The 21,919-nt window shown below is 38.3% G+C and overlaps 2 protein-coding genes across 3 annotated transcripts in view; one reads left to right on the forward strand and one right to left on the reverse strand.

The window, feature by feature from the left end:
• FGF2 (fibroblast growth factor 2) overlaps positions 1-13,194 on the forward strand; it is a gene marked incomplete at its 5' end in the record, with an annotated part of 100,730 nt that extends 87,536 nt beyond the window's left edge. The window contains one exon of the mRNA XM_004711856.2: positions 7,118-13,194. Within this exon, the coding sequence (XP_004711913.1) occupies positions 7,118-7,303 (186 nt within the window). The remainder of the gene's footprint in view (positions 1-7,117) is intronic.
• NUDT6 (nudix hydrolase 6) overlaps positions 7,471-21,919 on the reverse strand; it is a 46,439-nt gene continuing 31,990 nt past the window's right edge. For both annotated transcript variants that reach the window (XM_045287389.1, XM_045287390.1), the window contains 2 exons: positions 12,519-12,573; positions 7,471-8,123 (listed from right to left, as the gene is read on the reverse strand). In XM_045287389.1, coding sequence (XP_045143324.1) covers positions 7,726-8,123; positions 12,519-12,564 — 444 coding nt within the window. In that variant the 5' untranslated portion in view covers positions 12,565-12,573 and the 3' untranslated portion in view covers positions 7,471-7,725. The remainder of the gene's footprint in view (positions 8,124-12,518; positions 12,574-21,919) is intronic.

Genomic DNA, 21,919 nt, shown 5'->3' on the forward strand with positions numbered 1-21,919 from the left:
CAAATATGCGATTCCATTCTGGGAAATAATTTTCAAACTCATCTGTTTGACAGCACCTCCCTTGTTTTTTTGGCTGACAGCACCTCCCTTGTTTTTTTTCTTCACCTCTTCTAAGTCATCAAATCATTGTCCTTTCATGCCCCTTTTTGTTCTTGGAAACAAAAAGAAGTCACACAGAGTGAGGTCAAGTGAGTCAGGTGGGTGGGGCAAGAGAGGCATGCTGTTTTTGGCCAGAAACTGGCACACTGAGATGGCTGCGTGAGCAGGTGCATTGTCTTTTTATCGCACACTGTTAGGCAATCTTTTCAGAACCTCTAAACAGAAAGCTTTATTAACAATCTGACCTGGTGGAATGAACTCCAAATGTACTACAAGTTGGCATTTTCGTTTGTTCAGGAAGTTGACAGACTTGTTATCAATCAACATTTGTTTGGAAAGTTGATGGATTTGTTATCAATCAACAAGTTGAGGTTTGTTATCAATCAACATTTGACCTTTTTAGAAACAAGGAAACCACTCGTACAGTTGAGCTTTTCCCACAGTGCTGTCCTTGTAAGCTGTGTTCACTATCACAGTAGTTTCTGTGGCATTTTTCCTGAGCAGAAAACAAAATTTCACAGCCACACATTGTTCTCTTACATTGGCCATCACAAAAAAACAAGGTTTGAGCAAAACTGCTTTTACCAAAAATTCACTGTGACCAGAGAGAACTTTCCCAGTAACACTACTGGATGCGAGTAACCCAGTAACACTCAGAGCGAGTTGCTCAGTGCTCACCTGGCGGGAAAAATGGCTGCTATGTAAGCTCTGCTATGCTCAGCACAATTCCGTTTGGTGGGGGGGGCACCCCCTCGTATATAGTTCACTGAAGACATTGTAAGAATTTGAGATTTGATGGGTCTGCATCATTCTAGCTATAAAAGCCCCCACTGTTACAACTGGATTGTTAGGAACAACACAAAACAGTAATTTCATCATGTAGCTATATCCTTATGTAATGTCTTTCCCTATGGCTGTGATTTGAGTTAGAAAGATGAGTTTCTTGTTTATTTGTATTGCACAATGGGGAAACTGGGTAAGCTTGGAGTTAAGTTTTTAAAAATTCAATTAACAGGTCAAAATATTGAAGCCATTTAATTTATTTCTAGTATGATTCTTCCTCCTAGAGCAGAATAGGATCAAATATCACACCGTGACTTACGATGGCTGAGAAGGAGTGCTGTTCACTTTGAAGTCTCTGGCAAGCCTTCGTGCTTCATCTCTTTTCACTGCTTTGCGTATTAACTTAGGATTTTCTCACAATTTGTGTCATTGTTGGGTTGATCTTGGAATCAAAGACTCTGGGACAAGGTACAAATATGTTGAGTATGAGTTTTCCCAAACCTGAAGTTTACCAGTTTGAGTAAGTAGAAATAAGCCGGAAACTTTAATTAATACAAACCATGTGTTCATATACTAATTTCTATGTATGCATCTCCTACTTATACATAGAAATTTTTGTCATATTCTCTCAAGTTGATTCCAATTCATAGTGACACTCTATGACAGACAAGAACTGCCCCGTTGGGTTTCCAATGCTGTATTCTTTAGGTGAGCTCATCACCAGGTCTGTTTCAGAGCTGTTGGTGGGTTTGAACTGCTGACACTTTGGTTAGCTTTTGCACCACCAGCACTCCTTATATTCAGATTAATGTGTATAAATTTGCATGTTTTTAGAGGAATTTATATAAAACCATTCAATTGATATACAAGGAAGATGCAAAAGTTTGTGGGGAAAATGGCATTATATGATAATGGAATTTTCCCATGAACTTTTTGAAGTACCCTTGTAGGTACATAATTATAGACTAGAAAGAACTGGTTTTTCCTTTGCAGTGAATAAATCATTCAATTTTAACAGCCCCCCACCTTGACAATCAGAATGGATTACGACTCAGTGGACACAAGACCAAAATCCTCCTACTGGACCAATAGGTAACATCATGATCCATGGAGAAAAGATTGAAGCTGTCAAGGATTGTTGTCTTGCTTGGATCCCCAATCAGTGCTCACGGAAGCAGCAGTCAAGAGATACGTGACATGTTGCGTTGGGTAAATCTGCTGCAGCAGACCTCTTCAGAGTGAGAAAAGCAGAGGTTACATGGAGAGCTAAGGTGAGCCTGACCCAAGCCAGGCTATTTTCACTTGCCTCATATGCATGTGAAAGTTGGACATTGACTAAAGAAGACTGAAAAAGAATTGATCGATTCGAATTGTGAGGTTCACAAAGAATATTGAAAGTACCATGGACTGCTAAAACAACAAACAAGCCTGTCTTGGAAGAAGTATGGCCAGAGTGCTCCTTAGAAGCAAGGATGGCAAGACTTCCTCAAACATACTTTGGACGCATTCAGAGAAATCAGTCCCTGGAGAAGGACATCGTTCTTAGTAAAATGGAGGGGCGTTGAAGAAGAAGAAATCCCTCAATGAGAATGGATTACACAGTGGCTGCAACAGTGGGCTCAAGCATGGCAACAGTTGTGAGGAGGGTGCAGGACCTGGCAGTGTTTCCTTTGTTGTGCATAATGTTGCTGTGGGTCAGAACCGACTTGATCCACCTAACAACAATAGTACTTCTCTGTGAAGATGAGTTTTGAAGTTTTGAACCGTTACTTTAAATAATGTGGCAACCTAATAGACTCTATTACTTGTAATGTTATTTCCAGGTCCATCCATTTGAAAACAAGTTACTTGTTTATTTATTTTTCTGATAATAAGTAGTTGAATTTGAATTAAAAAAACCCAGAATAGTTCTCCTGTCCACAAGAAAGAGACTGCCTGAAATCAATATATTCTACAGTACTTAATCTTTCTTATCAAGTGTTTTGAGACTGCTCATCATCAGTAATATAATTCTTTGACATTATATGTTCCTATATGCCATTGCGTTGGTTCTAACTCTTAGCAAGCCAATATGCAACAGAATCCAACACTTCCCAGTCTTGTGCTGCCCTCATCATCATTGGTATATTTGAGCCCACTGTTAGTAATCATCTGTGCCAGTTCAGTTCATCTCATGCAGACATTATATTCAATTGAAGACTAGTATTTTCTAAAAGATAAATTATTTTATGCCTTAGAACAACTTTAGTCACTGCAACATTTTGCAGTGAGTGAGAGAGTTGATTCTGTTTGGGGAGTTAAGAGATTAATAAAAGTTCTTCGTGGGAAGATTATCCAGATTAAACTCGGAGGGCTGTTGTACTGTTGTCAACTTGGTCTCGAGTCATAGTGGCCCTGTGCACAACAGAATGAAACTCTGCCCGGTCTGCCCACCCTCACAATCGCTGTTATCTTGGACCCTATTTTTTACAGCCACTGTGTCAACCTATCTTCTTACTTTTGCTGCTCTTCGACTTTGCCACATGATGTTCTCTTTCAGGGCCTGGCCACTCCTGATGGCTTGTTTAAAGTGTGAAAGAGTCATCATGATCACTTCCAAGGAACCTTCTGGCTGTACTTCCAAAACAGATTGGCTTGTTTTTGTGGCAGTTCGTGGCACTTTCAGTGTTCTTCACCAGCATCACAATTCACAGGCATCGATTATGCTTCAGTCTTCCGTATTCTGTGTCCAACTTTCACATGCATATGAGGCAATTGGAAAGCTCATGGTTTGGGTCAAGGGCATGGTAGTCCCAGTGTGATATCTTGGCTCTTCAACACTTTTAAAGAGGTCTTGTGCAGCAGATGTAGCTAATGCAATTTGTCACTTGATGTCTTGGATATCAATACTTCCAGGAGTATTGATTTTGGATCCAACCAAGGTGAAATCCTTTATAACATTGATCTTTTCTTCATTTTTCATGACATTGTCTATTGGTCCAGTTAAGAAGATTTTTGTTTTCTTTGCACCGAGTTGGAATCCATACTAAAGACAGTCCCTCTCTCTCTTTTAAAGGCAGTCTTTGATCTTCATCAGCAAATATGTCATGCCCTCTTCAGTTTCAGCAAGCAGTTATGTCACCTGCATATTGAAGATTGTTAAGCCTTCCTTCTCCAATCCTAATACCACAGTCTTCTTCATTATAGTCTAGCTTCTCGTATTGCCTGCTCAGTATACAGACTGGAAAAATACAATGCGAGAATAGAACCTTGACCCACACCTTTTCTGATTTTATAGCACGCAGTATTCCTTTATTCTCTTCCAACAGCTGCCTCTTTTGGTCCATGTACAGATTCTGCTTGCACAATGAATGTTCTGGAATTCCCATTCTCAATGCTTATTCTAGTCCACACAGTTTAATCCCTCTGTATAGTTAACAAAAAAAACACAGTTGAACATCTTTACAATTATAACAATGAAATGTTATAATTCCCATTTGCAATCCATAGCTTGTTATAATCCACTCAGCTTAATGCTGCGAATAGCTAAGAAATCACAAGCAGACATCTTTATGGTGTTTTCTCTTTTGCAGTCAACATCGATGCTATCCCTTGTTCCACATCCTCTTCTGAATCTGACTTGATTTCTGGCAGCTCGATGTCAATGTACTTCTGCCATAGTGTTTGAAATATCCTCAGCAAATCTTCCTTGCATGTGATATATATGATATCTAATTCTGTGCGTTCACCTTTCTTTGAAATGGGTACACATATGGATTGGGGTGGGGGGTGCAGTCAGGTAGCGATCTTCCAAATTTCTTGACGTAGACTTGAGTACTTCCAATCCTTCATCAGCTTTTTGGACATACTTCAATTAGTATTTGGTTAATTCCTGGAGACTTGCTTTCCATTAATGCCTTCATTGTAGCTTGGACTTCTTCCTTCAATGTCATTGGGTCTTGTTCATCTGCTTCCTCTTAAAATGGTTCTTTTTTGGTACAGTGACTCTTACATCTTCTTTAAAAACTTCCTGAATAATTCAATATTTTGCCTATAGAATCTTTCTATATTGCAACTCAAAGCTTGAATTTTTCTGCAGTTCTTGCAGCTTGAGAAATAATTGAGCATTTTCTTCCTTTTTGTTTTCTAGTGACAAGTCTTTATCTTCTTGAGTTGCCCTTTGAAATGTCCGATTCAGGGCTTTTACTTCTTCGTCATTTCTTGCATTTGCTTCAGCTACTCTGTGATCAAAAGGGTGTTTCAGTGTCTGACATCCACTTTGGCCCTTTTCTTTCCTGCTTTTGGATGACTTTTTGCTTCCTTATACATGTTCTTGATGTCTTCCCATAGCTCCTGAGGTCTTCTGTCACTAGTTTCAATTTGTCAGCCCTGTTCTGGAGCTGTTCTTTAAATTCAGGTGGGATACACTCAAGGTCATAATTTGGTTCTTATGAACGTGTTTTCATTTTCTTCAAGTTCAGCTTGAATTTACATATAAGCAAGTAAGAGTCTGTTCATGGCCTCTTTGGGGCTGCAAATATATATCTCCCCACTGATATACCCTCTTTGATTTCCGTGTGTCTGGTGAGGTTCATATGTACAGTCACAGTTTATGTGGCTGAAAACACATGTATACAATCAAAAAGTTATTGGTTTTGTAAATCATATCATCAATCCCCTATTTTGTATTACCAAGGCCATATTCTCCCACATTGTTACTCCCTTTTTGTTTATAACTTTCCCATCCCAGTTATCAATAAATTTCAACTCATGTTGATTATATGTTTGATCAATTTCAGACTGAAGACGGTAGAATTATTCAATTTATTCACCATTAGCTTTTGTTTCTGGTGCATAAGTTTGAATAATAGTTGTATTATCTGAATTTCCTTATATGCATATAGGTATATCCTATCACAGACAGCGGCATACTTTTAGATCTTGAAATGTTCTTGTTGGTGATGAGTGTAACACTATTGTTCTTGAATTTCCCATTCTTAGCATAATAAACCATATGATCTTTGGATTCTTAATGGCCAATACCTGTCTGTTGTAGCTCACTAATGCCTAGGATATAGATCTTTATGTGTTCTACTTCACTTTTGATGATGCTCAATTTTCTTAAGATTCATACTCATATTGTCATTTTTCTAATTAGTAATGGCTGTTTGTAGGCGTTTCTTCACATTTTTGAGCATGCTCCATCAGCAGATGACGTGTCTGGAGGCTTTACTCCATTCAGGTATTACAGTCAACTCCCCTTGGAGGAAGCCCTTTCTCAGTTGCGTTTTGATGAGCCTGAGGGGCTCATCTCTCAGCTAGAGCTGATAATCTACTGTATCTGATGACATTTTGATCCTATGCAATATTTTTAGTATATACAACAATGTTCCGCTGCTATACATATGGCTTTCAGTGGCTAGTCCCCCAAAAGTGGCTAGCCTTTGGCATCTTGTTAGGTTTTAGTCTTCTTTGCAGTTTGTACTGAGTCCGGAAGCTCCACTGAGTCCTGTTCACCTTGGGTGTGTTCCTGCTGGTATTTGAAATATGATGATATAGCTTCCAGCATGAAGGCAACATGGAAGCCACCTCAATATGACAGACAGACGACAAATGGTGGACTGTTGTACTAGGGCCATGATGAAAGTAAAAACGGTCTGATTGGTCATTTATCTCTGAGCATTTGGATGATGAACTATAAATCTAACCAGATCTACATTGTTGGATGTTTTCTGAGTGGGATGTGAGTTTTACGCTCCCTTTTGTGAGGACCCTTGAAAGCCATGTTCATGGAAAGTTTCAAGTCTGAACCAGGGTGGCTCCTATGCCATTTGTGTATTCTCACTGGTGACGTAGTAGATATGCATTGGGTTGCTAACTGCAAGATCAGTAATTGGAAAACAACTGCTTTATGGGAGAGAAACAGGGCAGTTCTATCCTGTCCTGACTTTATGGCAGTGTTTTGTCTTGTTTTCCTGAATGCTTGACTTTTTTTTCTCACAGGGGCTAAAGAATTGAGTGTTCCCTAGTCTTTTGCTATGTGAGTTCTGTCCTTTTCACAGGCTTTGCTCCCAGTTTGGATCCTACAGAGCTGGTCTCGGGAGACTATAGCCTATTGAGTCTTGTTAATTGACTACTTTGCTGAACCAAGATCACTGTTGCTGGTTGGGCAGAATGGGGTTGGTAATATCATGCATATTTAATTTTGAAAAGTATAATAATAATAACAACAAATAATTCTTCCTTTATTTTTCAGAAATTTGTAACAGATGAATGTTTCTTTTTTGAACGACTGGAATCTAATAACTACAATACTTACCGGTCAAGGAAATACACCGGTTGGTATGTGGCACTGAAACGAACGGGGCAGTACAAACTTGGACCCAAAACAGGACCTGGACAGAAAGCTATACTTTTTCTTCCAATGTCTGCTAAGAGCTGATCTAAATGGCTGCATCTAATCTCATTTCATGTGAAAGAAAAGTTTTAGAAATTTGTTAACGAGAAGAAAAGAAATGCGTACTATCATCTGCTCAGTTTGGCTATCTGGTTAGATCACATAAAATATTTAACCTTTGCCCAAGTAAACAAAAAGAACAACAGAAATCCTTGGAAATATATAACCTTTTACTCTTTATATAACATTTACTGTTACCTGTTGAAGCTTAATAAATTGACTTTATTTGAAATAGGCGCTTTTAGAGTGTGCACATTCAGAAGCAAATTTTCTTCATTTAAAAAAAACCATACACATTAGAATTGCAGTCAGATACTTAATCATTCAAATGTCCACTACTTTTTAATAATAAGGTTTATATTAATCAACATGTAAATTGGAAACCTTTTAAACATGAAAATGTGAATTTAGTTTTCTCCTGTCATCGCCTTGTAATTCTCTGGCAGTTCCTTGTGATAGAGTTTATAAAACAGGCCTGTGTAAACTGCTGGCAACTCTTCCATGGTCAGATCAATCTTGTCAAATCCTTCTTTGTACCCATACAGCAGCAGCCTCGCAACTCTCCTGGTGATGGGAGTCGTATTTTCAGTCTTGACCAGGTCACTGAGATCCATCCACTCACACCTCAAGCATTCGTGCTGGCAGAAATTGATGGTGAACGAACATGGCTTTAGGCGGCAGATAATATACATATCTGACTTTCCAAAAGCTCCTGGACTGGTGTGCTGCTGCCGAATACTCAGGAGGGATCTGAATTCTGATTTTATCCCAGTCTCTTCAAAAACTTCTCGAACTGCTGTATCTCCTACATAAAAGAAACTTGTACAAATCAATGAGGAGCATATTTCTAGAAACACTGCCATCAAAGATTATTCGGTTAAAGTAAAATTAATTAAATGTTCAAAAGTAAAGCTCCACCCTAAGAAAGTGAAGTTTTCAGCACAAACGCTCTGCTTTCTGGACCTCCTGAAATGGTGTGTATTATTGAAGTATGTTCTTACCACTGTATATCTAAAAAGCTTTTAAAAGACAGTATTTCTCCGGTTGCTATTTATAGGCTTAACCTGTGCATTTGGAGGGTCACATCTTTCTGACCTCTTCTTTCTCTACTTCCCAAAAGGTAGAAAGCCATATCCTGCAAAAGTCAGAACACATTTTATAAAGCTGAAGTTGATATTCCAGCGTATAGCTTAAGTGCTGAACTGCTAACTGAAAGGTTGTTGGTTTAAATCCACCAGCCTCTCCTTGGGAAAAAGATGTGACAGTCTGCTTCTATGGAGATTTCAGCCATGGAAGCCCAATGGGACAGTTCTTTTCTACATTAATGGCTGAGTTGGAATCAATTTGGTTCATTCTGTGCCTGATTATGCATCAAAATTGCTGGTTTATACTGATCAGCATTGAGAATCAGATAGCCACTTTCCCTTGTGAAAGTCCGGCACACTGCAGAATATATTGAGAACTCTGTCAAGGCTCTAATCTCCTGGGACCTTGTGTGGGACTGTCAAGTCTCAGAAGGCTTCCAGCAGATTCCTTCATAGCATTTCGAAGAGAAGTTACTGCCTCTCTAGCTACGCTGCCAGTGGAATTCCACTGTAGGATTTTGGCATTTCCTTTGCTTGCTGATCTAGGGCACCAAAGAACTTTAATTTATTCCTCCAACATCAAAATGTTGTAGTTAATTCATCAGAAGTTTTCAAAGAATGTTCAATATACAGCACTTTATAATGCCACAAAAGTTTTCATATTTTAAAAATCTTCCATTTTTTTGAATTTGATGTAAATTTCTGTGGCAGTATTTTCATTACCATTCAGACATTCCATGCCCGTATTTTCTAACTGTCCAGATGAACGAACTGGCTTTTGTTAGTTTGGGGCTTTCGTTAGATTTGTGAGCTCCGCCTGTGTCTCCCACACCATTTCTGTGAAGCTGGCCGCCCTTCTGGGCAGTAGCCCCGCTGCTCCAGGCAGTGTTCCTGCCAAAGATGCGGAGAGCCTCTTTGTTTTAGATAGTAATTGTTTTACCAGTTCCCTGCAAAGGCTTCATTTTTACCCCCTCTTAACGGACTACTCTGAAAAGATATGTGGGAGGAAAACTGTTTTGTAATAGGAGACATATAGCTGCCCATTTTGAATTCTATACTAACTTCCCTTGAAATTTTCCTACAGGTTAAACATGGTTAGAAATTCACACTTGGAAAGAACTTTCCTTTATAATAACATTTTCATTTGGCATATGTACAGCACTTATTTGTAATAGAAGATTGTGGCACTGGTCTTAAAGTTTATAAAATAATATTTGCCAATCTCACATAGCTATTACTTGAATGTTTTTATATGCATATTTAAATTGTTTGAAAATTCAAAAAGGGAATCCTCCGGCTCATGCTTAGCTTTTAGTACCACTAATCAAGATTTAAGAACCTTGGTGGAGCTTTGGATTAAGCACTGGGTGGCTAAATACAAGCTTGGCAAGTCAGACTCCCATTCCAGTGGGAGGGGGAGGAGGCAGTCAAATCCTGTGAATATTTACGGTCTCTGAAATTCTATACAGAGTGGCTGTGAATTAGAATCCATCGATGACCTTGGCAATCAAGAGTTGGCATTACCTCATGAGTTTGGGATTTACCCTGCCTGGAAGTCCACCTAGCAGTCGATTCAGAATCAGAGGTAGTTTTGAGCAGTTTAACTTGCACCAGCATTGGACCAACTAGACTGAAAATTGAATGGACAAATGAATTTATTTAGCCAGTGTATGAGCGAACCCTTCACCTTCAAGTTAATCTCTCCCCAAAGTATTTAGACATCACAAATTTAACTTTTTATCAAGATAAAAGTGCTTTCTGTTGTTGTGCCTTTAATATTTTAATGTACTGTATACTGAAATGAAGTAATATTTACTGTTTCATAGCTTTGTTTTTATTCTTCGTTGATAAAGAGATATGTTTAAATATGTTATTTTATCTAGGGTATGGAGTAATAATGGAATGGAGTTTATATTTGTTACTTCTATTTTGTAATATTTAATCATAGAATTAAGATCGGAATAAAACAATAGGAAAGTTTTTGCAGAATGTGGACTTTCCTTGTATTCCCCTGTTTCTTCTGCACCAGTGGTCTCTGACTAGAGCAGGGCTTGGTAGTCCTTCGGCTCATGCAGGTGAATTTCTTCCTGCCAGTAGCAACGAGTCCATTTTTCACCTTGACTTTTTAGAAACTCTTTGTACACCTATGGTATTATTTTATACTAGAGTTTTAAGAATTGCTTTCTATTGTTTATGGGACCCTCCTAACATTTTATTTTACTTAAAATTCTAGACAACGATGCTTCATTTGTCTAACATTATCAAAGAACAAAAGTTTTCAAACAAAAGCATTTCCCAAATAACCAGTGAAGGGCCAATATGAATGCTTAGCCATATAATAGTATTCCTAATGTATATTATATACTTAACTAAACACCGAGCTTAAAGATAATAACTTAATTCCTAATTCTCTGGCTTCACCACTTAGAATGTTTCCGATTGTACTGTGTTATAAAACAGAGTGTCTTCAGATAGACATAGTCTTTTCAGACGTGGAAGAGTACTGTCAGTTATCACTTGTTGCTGCTTTTCGAGTTTTACTGATTCCAAGGTCAAGCTTTCGTTTATCTGACCCCTAGGAAGTATGGCAAATACCAGCTGCTGCTTATAAACCTCTTCTTTTCTCTTAATACCACATGTTTGAAACATAATCACCGGATACGTGGATTGTTGTGACAAGTAACTACATCTAATTTAAAAAGTTGTGAATTCTTAGTTATTTGAACTTAAAGAGGGGGGGCTTGGGTACATATCAACATAAGCTTACATGGCTTTGGGTTGGAATTAGATTTTTCTCATGTAGCCTTAAATATAAGCATATTTGAAATTCAAATGATAACAAAGTCAGTTCATTTGAGAAGGCAACATTCGGAGAAACAACTCCACAGACCTTCTCCAGAAGACTACTTTCTGTCCAGTATTTGTGTGGACGGCTTCCTCTCTCAAAAAGGCACAGGATAAGCACAGGATATGTTCACACGTGCACATATCATAGGGAGGTTGTGAGGCAATAGGATTCTAAAATACATAGCCTTCTCCTTCAGCACATGCACCGACATAGACTCTTCTTCTGTGTCATGAAAAGACCTAAGTAGAATCTAAACATAAAGTCAGTATTGAATAAGTCACTAAAACAAAGTTTTTAAAGTATTTATCTTAATGCAGGATTTCTAGGAGTTGCCTATGTATTATGCACATGATGTTTTGATCTGTGTAACAATTTTTAAAAATCCAGTTTTAGGTATATATGCATTTTTAAATAAAGTATTTCAAGATGACTAGGAAATTGCCCATATAAATACTGGCAAAAGAGAATGGGAACATACGTATCAAGGGATAGGTTATATGTAAATATACTGGTATCAAGTGAGTTATTTATTGATTTATTTTGGTGGAAATTGATGAATAGTTTAAAGAGTAGGTAGGAAAATTCAGTGTTCATTCTTTTGCCTACCTCTGTAAAATTAGTGACAAAGAATTCTTAGATGATCTTAAAGACAGAGCTTAGTAAGCTCTTTTAGGGTGTTATTTCTCATATGACCTTGTATTGTGTTTGACTTCCTAACGATTTAAGTAGGTAACATTTTCATAAGGAGAATTATGCCACCACTGTTCTGTAATTGAAAAAAATGAATGATGAAGGGTTTGCCATGTAGCTGTGATTTTATAATATATATTTCAAAGTTCATTTAAAAGTGATACATGAATCAGAGTTGAGGTGTTTTTTTTTAATTCATCTTTGAATAGTTAGGTTAAGAATTTATCTTGTCTAATAGGTTAATACCAACATTACTCATATGCACAATAACCTTTTAAGTTTACTGAGGTATATCTAAAGCTAATCATTTCTAAATAAATTTATCAAGAAGCAGTCTGTTCCAGAAAGGTGGTATGCTTCTAATGGTATTATTTATACTAATGGACAAGTTTATAATGTTAGATTTTTTGCTTCTAATTTTATATCAGCCCTTAAAGTAACTTCTCTAAAATTTTCTGAACCAGACTGAACCAGCTGGAAAATTTAAATTATATTATTTGATATTATAAAGCAAATAAGTAAACACTTGAATATCATCAACATTTCCAAGTAAATTTTAAATACATAGGATACATACCAAGATCTTCTCCCGGCTCTGACAGGCCTCCTGGAAACTTCCACATATTTTTTAACTGCAAAATAAAGTCAGAACATTATTCTAAAATTAGCATTAATTCACTAACACACACACACACTCATTCATGTATACAATTACTGTCACTCACACATATTCGGACTCCATAAAATCTATCCAGAATTAATTGGTTAAAGCATTGGAGTTTCGTTTGTTTGTTACTGCACGCAAATTTCCTCCAGTTTTCTTCCTTTCCCTTTGTTTTGTGGGGGGGAGGGAGGTGAGGAGGAGGTGTGTGAATGAAGACATCTCTTCCTACCTTTTTCTACAAGAAGTAGTCTTGTTTGTTGGCTGATGTGATAATATATTTTGTATGAAAAAAACAGTGGAAAGAAACTTCTACAGAATTTGTATAATTTTTAAAATTTTGCTGCTAGTTAACTAGTTACCACATAGGGAAATCTTACAAATGCTGCTATTAATAAGTAGAAAATACAGTATAAATGTAATCACTAAAGTATGCTTCTTACAATTTTCACATTATTTTCCTGTATTGTGTTTCTATCATGATTTATGTTACCATTATGATTTCTATTGTTGTATGTGTTATTGATGTTATGTAAAAAGTAGAATTGCTTTTCATGTGTTAGTGTGAATAAAATCACTTAGTTGGAGTTTGTGTTTTCTTGTCTACCATTACTTTATCTTTGTGGGGAGTGGCATATGGGAAGATATGATCTTGGAATGGGGATATGTTGTTGTTGTTGTTGTTAGGTACTGTAGAGTCAGTTCCAACTTATAGCAACGCTATGTCCAAGAGAATGAAACACCACCCAGCCCTGCCCCATCCTCACAAGGGTTCTTATGTTTGAGCCCATTGTTGCAGCCACTGTGTCAATCCGTCTTGTCCAGGGTCTTCCCCTTTGTTGTTGTCCCTCTACTTTACCAAGTATGATGTCCCTCTCTAGGGATTGGTCTCTCCTGATAATATGTCCAAAGTTCCTAAGGCAAAGTCCTGCCATTCTTACTTCCAAGGAGTATTCTGGCTATACTTCTTAGACAGATTTGTCTATTCTTGTGACAGTATGTGGTACTTTCAATATTCTTTGCTAGCACCACAATTCAAATGTATGGATTCTGCTTCAGTCTTCCTTAATCAATGTCCAACTTTCACATGCATATGAGGCAATTGAAAATACCATGGCTTGGGTCCTCAAAGTAACATCCTTGCTTATCAATATTATAAAGAGGTTTTGTGAAGCAGATTTGCCCAATGCAATGTGTCCTTTTATCTCTTGACTGCTGCATACCTTGGAATAAATTAAAACACAGGTTACAAGGAGATATGATATGACCAACTATTCTTGTTACTGACATGATGATTTTTCCTGTTAGAGCGCTGCTTGTTTCTCTCTCTTACCATTATCAAAACTGAATAATGACTGAGAAATTATAGTCATCGGGGAGCAGCAGCTTTGAGCCAGTGTACTTTTACTCTTCATTCATAAAAACAAGTCTTTGTAACCCTCTCATTTCCTGGATGAGTGCTTCTTAAAAGAATGTGTCATTTCCCAACTATGAAGTTGGAGACCAGTGGCCCGATTCCCAGAGTTTCCACAGACTGTAGATTATGTGGGTACAGAAGTCAGGCTTTCCACCCTGCTGTGTCTCACTGAGACTTGAGATTAATTTACAGAGCACATTATGTTTTATTTTATTAACGTAGAAATATATTTCTAAGGAAGTTTCTCCCATCAGTATATTAACTTTTGGGTTTCATTTTGAGATGGTTTCAGAAATTTTGTTTCTTAAAAAATAACTACCAGTCCTTTGTTTGATGATGGACCACATCACCTATTTCTAATGAGCGAATGTTTTGGCAGACTAATGCTGCCCAAGGTCAATTGACTCAACTTTTAAGATCTTTATCTAGACTTCACTATAAATGGTTGGAGAATTTTTATTACATTTGGAAATATGAACTTAGGACCTACTACCATCAAATCAATTCAGTCCTAAAGTGATCTTACATAGGGTTTCCGAGACTGAATCTTTAACGGAACAGAGTACTGCAAAAGGATTCAAAGTGGTCACACACATTAGATTTTAAGTTATTTCATAAATTAAATCTTAGATAATCTAAAGACTAGCTATACTTTTATATTAAGTAATGTGTGACGTTTTCTGGCATAAAAGGAGCCTATTTTCAAAAGTCTTCCCCCTCAAAACAAACAAACAAACAAACAAACAAACAAACAAGGTTGAGCTGGAAGTGTCTTCCAAAAGATAGGAAGAAATAAAGGCTTAAGCTACTTGATTTTAAAATCTGGTTAACATCAGCATATGTTAAGAGCATCAAACATAGCTTCTCTTTTTTCTTAGTATAAAGAAGTGGCCCTATAAATAATAGCAAAAGTAAAATACTAGCTACTGTATCCCTACTATGTTCCAGACATCATGGTATGTGTTTAAACTTTACAATAATCCTCTGAGAAACTAGTGTTATTCCAGTGACTCCAGTTTAGAGGTGATGAAACAAGAACATGAATAGGTAGATGAACGTTAACAACTAGTGAGTGGTCAATTCAGGGTTACAGTCTAGGCAGTCTGATTCCAGCCAATTAAATTTTTTTCTAAGGTTGCTTTTGATATTTTTCTCACCATTCTTTAACTACTCTTTCTTTCTGTTTCATACACTTTTTGATCTCAGTTTAATCAAAACATTCTATGAAAACCCAACAGGTGGCAACATGTACAAATATGCTTGATACAATTGATGTATGGATTGTTATAAGAACTGTAAGAGCCCCCAATAAAATGATCTTTAAAGTTACAAAAAAAAAAAGAAAACCCAACAGGAGTCTATCTTAGAGTTAAGATTTCCTACAGGGCTTGTAAATGTCATGTGTAAGCAGTCAGGATGAGGGTCTGTGATTTGGGCCTGTTTTAGTTGAGGTCTTCTGATTTCGTCTTTGTTTTCTCTTCCTATAAAGGAAGACAAACCTTCTCTGTTTCGAGTGTAAAATTCCATGATCCTTTTTTTCCTTTCTTCCTTCTAAACGAAATATCCTCAAGTTTTCTTGAGTTTGGTTGCTTGTTAGGTGTTCATCGACATTCACCTGTAAGACCTTCCCGTTTTCACTTGGTGAGGTCATCCAGTTCCTCCAGCATACCTGAGTTTTACATCCTCTAAAAGGTCAAGTGTCTTTTTCACTTCTAGAAAGGTATGGTTTTAAATCATAGAGTAGTTACATCATATTTCAGAATGGTGAAAGGGATGAAGACAGTTCCCTATACATTTTCCAGTTAGAAAGCTGATGTGAAGCTTGGAGTGGACGGTGGAAAAGAGAAGAAAGTGGCCACTGGTTCAGCATCGACTCCATGGCAGTGAGGAAGTGGGAGACACAGGATGGTCACATCTGTGATTAGGCAGCCCAAGGACTTGGTTTTTAGCATCAACAAAAAGTGTTTTCTAATGCAGCTTTCAGAGATACTAACAAGTAATAGGCACAGAAGCTATTTCCTCTGTTAAAGAAATTTCAATTATAAGAGCACTTTTTAATGTGTCTTGAAGATTCACTCAAGTTTATTTTAAGGTTTCTAAGATGGGAGGCAGCAGGGGGGCCGAGAATGACTCATTTTCTGATCATTTTCTCACCATTTTCCAGCCCCAAGGACGTCTTCTGTTTTTCCATGCTCAGGATTAGTTTCAGGACCTTCCCTGGGTGTGGCTGCTGGAATCCTAACCAGGAGTTGGTGTAAACAGAACCCCCAAAGACTACCAATTTCTTTTGGACATATCCCAAGAACCTAAAACAAGGGCACAGAACTTGCTATGCTCTCATATTTGACTCCTGATCTTCCTCTAGTGCGGTCCTATGTCAGGAAGTTCCACTGTTCTTATCTCTGGCTGGGCTGCTGCTCACTGCAAGGTCAGCACTTCGAAACCACAAATCGGAGGAAGAAAGATGGGGCTTTCTACTCAAAGAGTTCAGTCTTGGAAACTCACGGGGGCCGTTCTACCCTGTCTGACTGGGTCACTATGAGTTGGAATTCACTTGATGGCAGTGAGTTTGATTTGGTTGGTATCATTAGCTACAATACTGTCACTGTTTGTACCAAAATGATCTTTAAAGTTACAAAAAAAAAAAAGAAAACCCAACAGGAGTCTGTATCTTAGAGTTAAGATTGAATAGAAACTTCAATAGAGCCTTACCAGCCTTGTTCGTCACTCAATGAAAACAGCACTGGATGCTGGGCACACAGGGAATAAAGGATAATATATATGGCCAGCCCAAGGAGTCTTTTTATGCTGTACTTTACATCCCATGTAGCATGTATCCCCATATTATATATTATTAATTTGTGTCTTTCCATTTAAATATAAACTCTGCATATTGAAACTGTATTTTTTCATCGATTCTTAGAATCATGTATATTGGTAGGTATACCAAAACCAAACTCACTGTCACCAAGTCAGTTCCAACTCATTGTGACCTTATAGACAGTTTCTAAGACTACGAATCTGTATGGGACCAGGTAGCTTTTTCTTTCGCCCCAGGAATGGCTAGTGGGTTTGAACCACTGATCTTGTGGTTAGCAGTCCAAAGCTTACCCAACAGCACCACCAACTATAAGAACTCAGTAATATTTAGTGAATTAGTTAATAAAACCCTGCTCTTGGTTCTTCAGCACTCCTTCTATAAAGTAAAGCTGCCACTGTTAGGTCTTGCTCTTCAGAATCATTGGGCAGAAGCCAACGGTTGAAATATATAGGTTGGGAAGGAGAAAGATCATTGTAATGGTTAAACTTTGCTCAGTAGGGGACACTTAACATTAATGCAGGAGGAGAGTGAGACACTTAAAGGAAGAAACTGGCGTTGGTGTCTGAACATAATGCTACTTAGTTATCAATAATTTTAATAGTCATCATTTATGCCTTATGTCCAGCTATCATCAAAACAGAGAAATTGAGTATGATTCATTGTCTCACTTTATGCTTTTATAACATTGGACTGGACACAATATTCAGTTTTCATATTTGGATGCTCGGTTTCAAATGGAGCTCTATTTTCAACTTTAAAAAGTCAAAGAATACTTAGTATCATTCCTTCTGATCCACAAAGCAAAGGTTTTTAGATAATCTGAGTTTGTCTTGTTTTAACTAATCACAACTGTTTAGAAACAAGAGTAACAAAAGCTGGTTTGCAGACCTGACCTGATTCTGATAAACTGTTCTTTCTCAAATGGAAAGAACCATGCATTGTGCAGCCATTGGAGAAAACAATCTTGTGACTCCTCAGTAGTTGAACATGAAACGTCCATATGGCTTAGTGACCCCAAGCCTAGGTATGCAGGGCCCCCTGAAGGAATGAAGGCAGGGACACAAACAGAAACCTGGACACGGATGTTTAGTGCAGCACTTCTCAGGGGAGCCCAAAGGTGAAAACAACCGAAATATCCATCAAGAGATCAACAAATTATGGTAAGGCGCTCACAATGAGATAATAGTCCAGCACAAAGAAAAATGAAGTCCTGAAGTACACTAGCCACCGCTACATGGGTGAATCTTGAAAACAGATTGGGTGAAATAAGTCAGCCACAAAAGAATGTATATTGTATGATCCCACATGAAATAAGCAAATATAGAGAAACAAAGGTTACTAGTGCCGAGGGTGGGAGGGTGGAAGGCAAGTTACATGTAGGGGCCAGTGAGCTTATGTTACTCGTGATGGAATAATTTGTAAAAGGACAGTGTAAATAGCACTGTACAACTTGAATGTTAGCAATGTCAACGAGTTGCACATGTAGACATTTTTGAGATGGCATATGCTCTGTTTAAGTCTATTTTCATCACAATACTAATAAAGAGAACCCATCATTGACAAGTTTAGATGTCAGCAAATGAAGAGTTAGGAAGCCTAACATGATCATGTAGTGGGCCTCTACTTTAGTGATCACCAGAATCAACTAGAGGGTTTGTAAACACACCAGTTGCTGGTCTCCACCCTTAAAGTTTCGGATTCTGTAGGTCTGAGGTAGCATTGGGAATCTGCGTTTCTAATAAATTCCTGAGTGATCCTGTTACTGTCTCTTAGCTCCAAGCTGGCCCTTTTGTACTCTACCCAGTGATGCTGGAACTAGGATTCTGCCAACCAAATTCTGCTTTTCCAAGACTCCTTCTTTTAGGTATCAAGTGTCTGTCTGCGAGGCGGGAGGAATAGGGGCTAGCTCCTTCCTGTCTGGTTCCAGTGAGCATTGCCCCAGCAATGTTGACTCACCGAGACAGCAGTGTTTCCTTCCCATAGCATCATCTGAATCCAATTTATTGGGTTTTTTTCTAACACTTGCATCAGAAGCTTCATTCTGTGACCCCTGTTCAAGAGACACTAGCCACCTGGTGTCTCCTTTTACAGGTCTGCATCTCAGGCCCTTTGAAGTTCAGATGCCTGCACCAGCTGAACACCACTTCGCAAGGGATTAAGGTTCCCTGTCTGAGATGGGAAGGAGAAAAGGCTGCCAGGATGGTTAGCCTCACTAATGAATACAGAGCACAAGTTAAACAATAAGTATTAACTGCTATTATTTATGAACAAGCCAAGTTTCTTAATGTCTTATCATAGTTTTCTCCTAAAGTTAAAAAGGTCCCCTTTAGGTCATTTGAATTGCTGTTATTTGCCATGGGATTGATTCTGACTCATGGTGATCCCTGTGTGCAGAGTAGAACTGTTCCATACGGTTCTCAAGGCCTGCCTTCACATGGGCCGCTGGGTGTTTTTGAACTGCCAACCTTTTGGTTATTAGTCAAGAACTTAACAATTTACACCATCCAAGGACCAGGGGTGTAACCTACACTAAACCACAGGACACTACACTTCAAAGGGGGGCGGGTTTTAAAAAGTTTAAGGACCAAATAAAACATTGTGCTTTGTTTAAAAAAAAGTTTTTGGAAAAGTTCTATAACCTTCCATTTCCATTTTCTACAATGTTTGAAGCTCCCTTGTATTAAGATGGTAATATATTCAGTAGGTTATTTTCAGGCTTGGACCATGTTTTTACCCACTGAAACTATGGATGAAGATAATCATTCATACATAATTTATTTACACACACACACACACACGTTCCTATTTTAGTATATGTGCTGCTGAAGCGAGCACCACACACATGTTCCTTTACTTTTCCCCCTCTATGTGTTACTGTCCTTCTGCCAAGGGAGAGAAGGAAGTGGTCTTTTCCACAGAGGAAATTTTTGCTGTGTTGTTCGTTTATTTCCACATACGAGTCACAGAACTGGATTTCGTGAGGTCATCTCTAATTACACTCTTCACTGACTGATAAGTCAGGGCTGAAGTCACTTATGATAAATAATTGCTTGGCCTCTCCCATTTTTCTAACTCCTTTAACAAATATCTGGAGCTCAAACTTTAACACATATTCAATAACGATGTTAGATTTCTCTCTGATTGCAAATGCCATATTACCATAATACAGAATAAAAAATATCCCAGATAGCTTGTGCTCTGTGATAGTCATAAACTCACTGATCCTTCCCTCACACACTTATTTTAATCCTATAGTTAACATGTTTCTTGAAGTCTATGTTTCTATTTTGTGGGGATCATGTTGAATTCATTTTTCCAGGGGCCAATAATGCTAACCAACTAATGCCAACTATAAATGAGTGAGTACTTCTATAGTCAGCCGTTACCAGGCCTGTAGATCCTCCTGAATATCCCAGAATAGCCCTGAGTTTAAATACCTCATAATGTTAGCTACCTCTTCTTTGGTAGAGCTTCCAGAAATCGGGAGGCTGCTCTTGAGCAAGTTCTGCTTCTGCTGGCTCAAAGGATCAAGAGAATTTGATAGAAGATCAAAGGCATAAATCTGACTTGAACAGTTTAAACTTTGTCAGTTGATCCCCCTTCTGATGCATGCTGGACCTGATCTGGTTTTCAACGTTTTCTGTATTTGTTGTATTTTGTTTGTGCATATGAGGGTGTATCTCAGAGGCGTTAGGTCATTGGAGGTCACCCTCATGAAGTTGTGTTACATGGTTTTCTGTGTTTTGGTATATGAAACCAGGATTGCTGAACCTATAGGGACAGCAAGTAGAATAAGGGTTTGAGGAGGTGGGGGGTGGGGGGTATAGTGGGGTAAAAGGGAGACAATGTCAAAGAGTGCAGGATAATTTGGATTGTTTGGAAACTGATTGTGGTAGCAAATGTACAATTCTGATTGTATAATTGATGTGATTGAACTATGGAATTATATGATATGTGTATTAACTCCCAATTAATAATAAATTAAAAAAATGAATCGAGAGTCAAAATTCTAAGACTTGCTCACTTGGGGCACCACTCTTTTCTTATCAGGGGCCTAGCTTTAACATATGACACGTGTCAAATTCTGTTTAGTCTCCTTGGCAGTTCTCCTATCCTTAATATTGGTCCTAGGCCTGATTTTCAGCCTAGCCTGTTTTGTAGCTGTAGAAAATAGAGATCCTTAAGTGCTGTCAGGGAGGTCTATGCTTTTCATATTGTGGCTAGAAGTTGACAGACTGCCCCGAGCTTGTGGTTTTTACATTGTCAAGGCTTCCAAAATAATTCACAGAAGCTTGCCATCTCCAAAGCCACACGATTGTTACTGCCCCATACTGCTAAAGTGCCAGAGCTAGCCCTTGACCCAACACTTCTCTTTCCCTCAGCACCTCACTCCATTCCAGAGGTAAGAATTTGGTGACTGTGATATTACTATCTGCTAGGCGTTATCCCTACCCAACTGCATTGATATCAACATGCTAACAGCCTGGGGAGCTTGAAGTGCCAAGTGCTCTATATATCCTAGTAAAGAAGATTCTAGAGAATAGGAGATGATTCTACTGTTTGTAGGACCATGAAGTTGGCCTGCAGTTCAAAACCATCAACTGCTCTACAGCTCTCCGTAAAGGCTCACAGTCATGGAAACCCACAGACACAGTCCCACTCTGCTCTATCGGGTGGCTATGAGTCGGAATCGACTCAATGAACGATCTAAAGCAAGTTACTGCACCTTGCTCCCTCCTACCACTCACATATCTTAGAGCAGCGGTCCTTAACCTGTGAGTCGCGACCCCTTTGGGAGTCGAATGACCCTTTCACAGGGGTCACCTGAGTCCTAACAGTACAAAATTACAGTTATGAAGTAGCAACGAAAATAATTTTATGGTTGGGGTGTCACCACAACATGCAGAACTGTATAAAGGGTGGTGGCGTTAAGAAGGTTGAGAACCACTGTCTTAGAGGGCCTCTGCATTTTGGTAGCAGCATATATTACACGGGGAATATTTCTGATTCACGTCTAATCATGAAAAACATGGATCCTTTTCCCCTACTGTGAATTAATGAAGCAGCATTTTGACTTAC

The sequence above is a fragment of the Echinops telfairi genome, unplaced genomic scaffold (genome assembly GCF_000313985.2).
Source record: "Echinops telfairi isolate 266 unplaced genomic scaffold, ASM31398v2 ScPeMD7_14;HRSCAF=57, whole genome shotgun sequence".
Taxonomy (NCBI): Eukaryota; Metazoa; Chordata; class Mammalia; order Afrosoricida; family Tenrecidae; genus Echinops; species Echinops telfairi.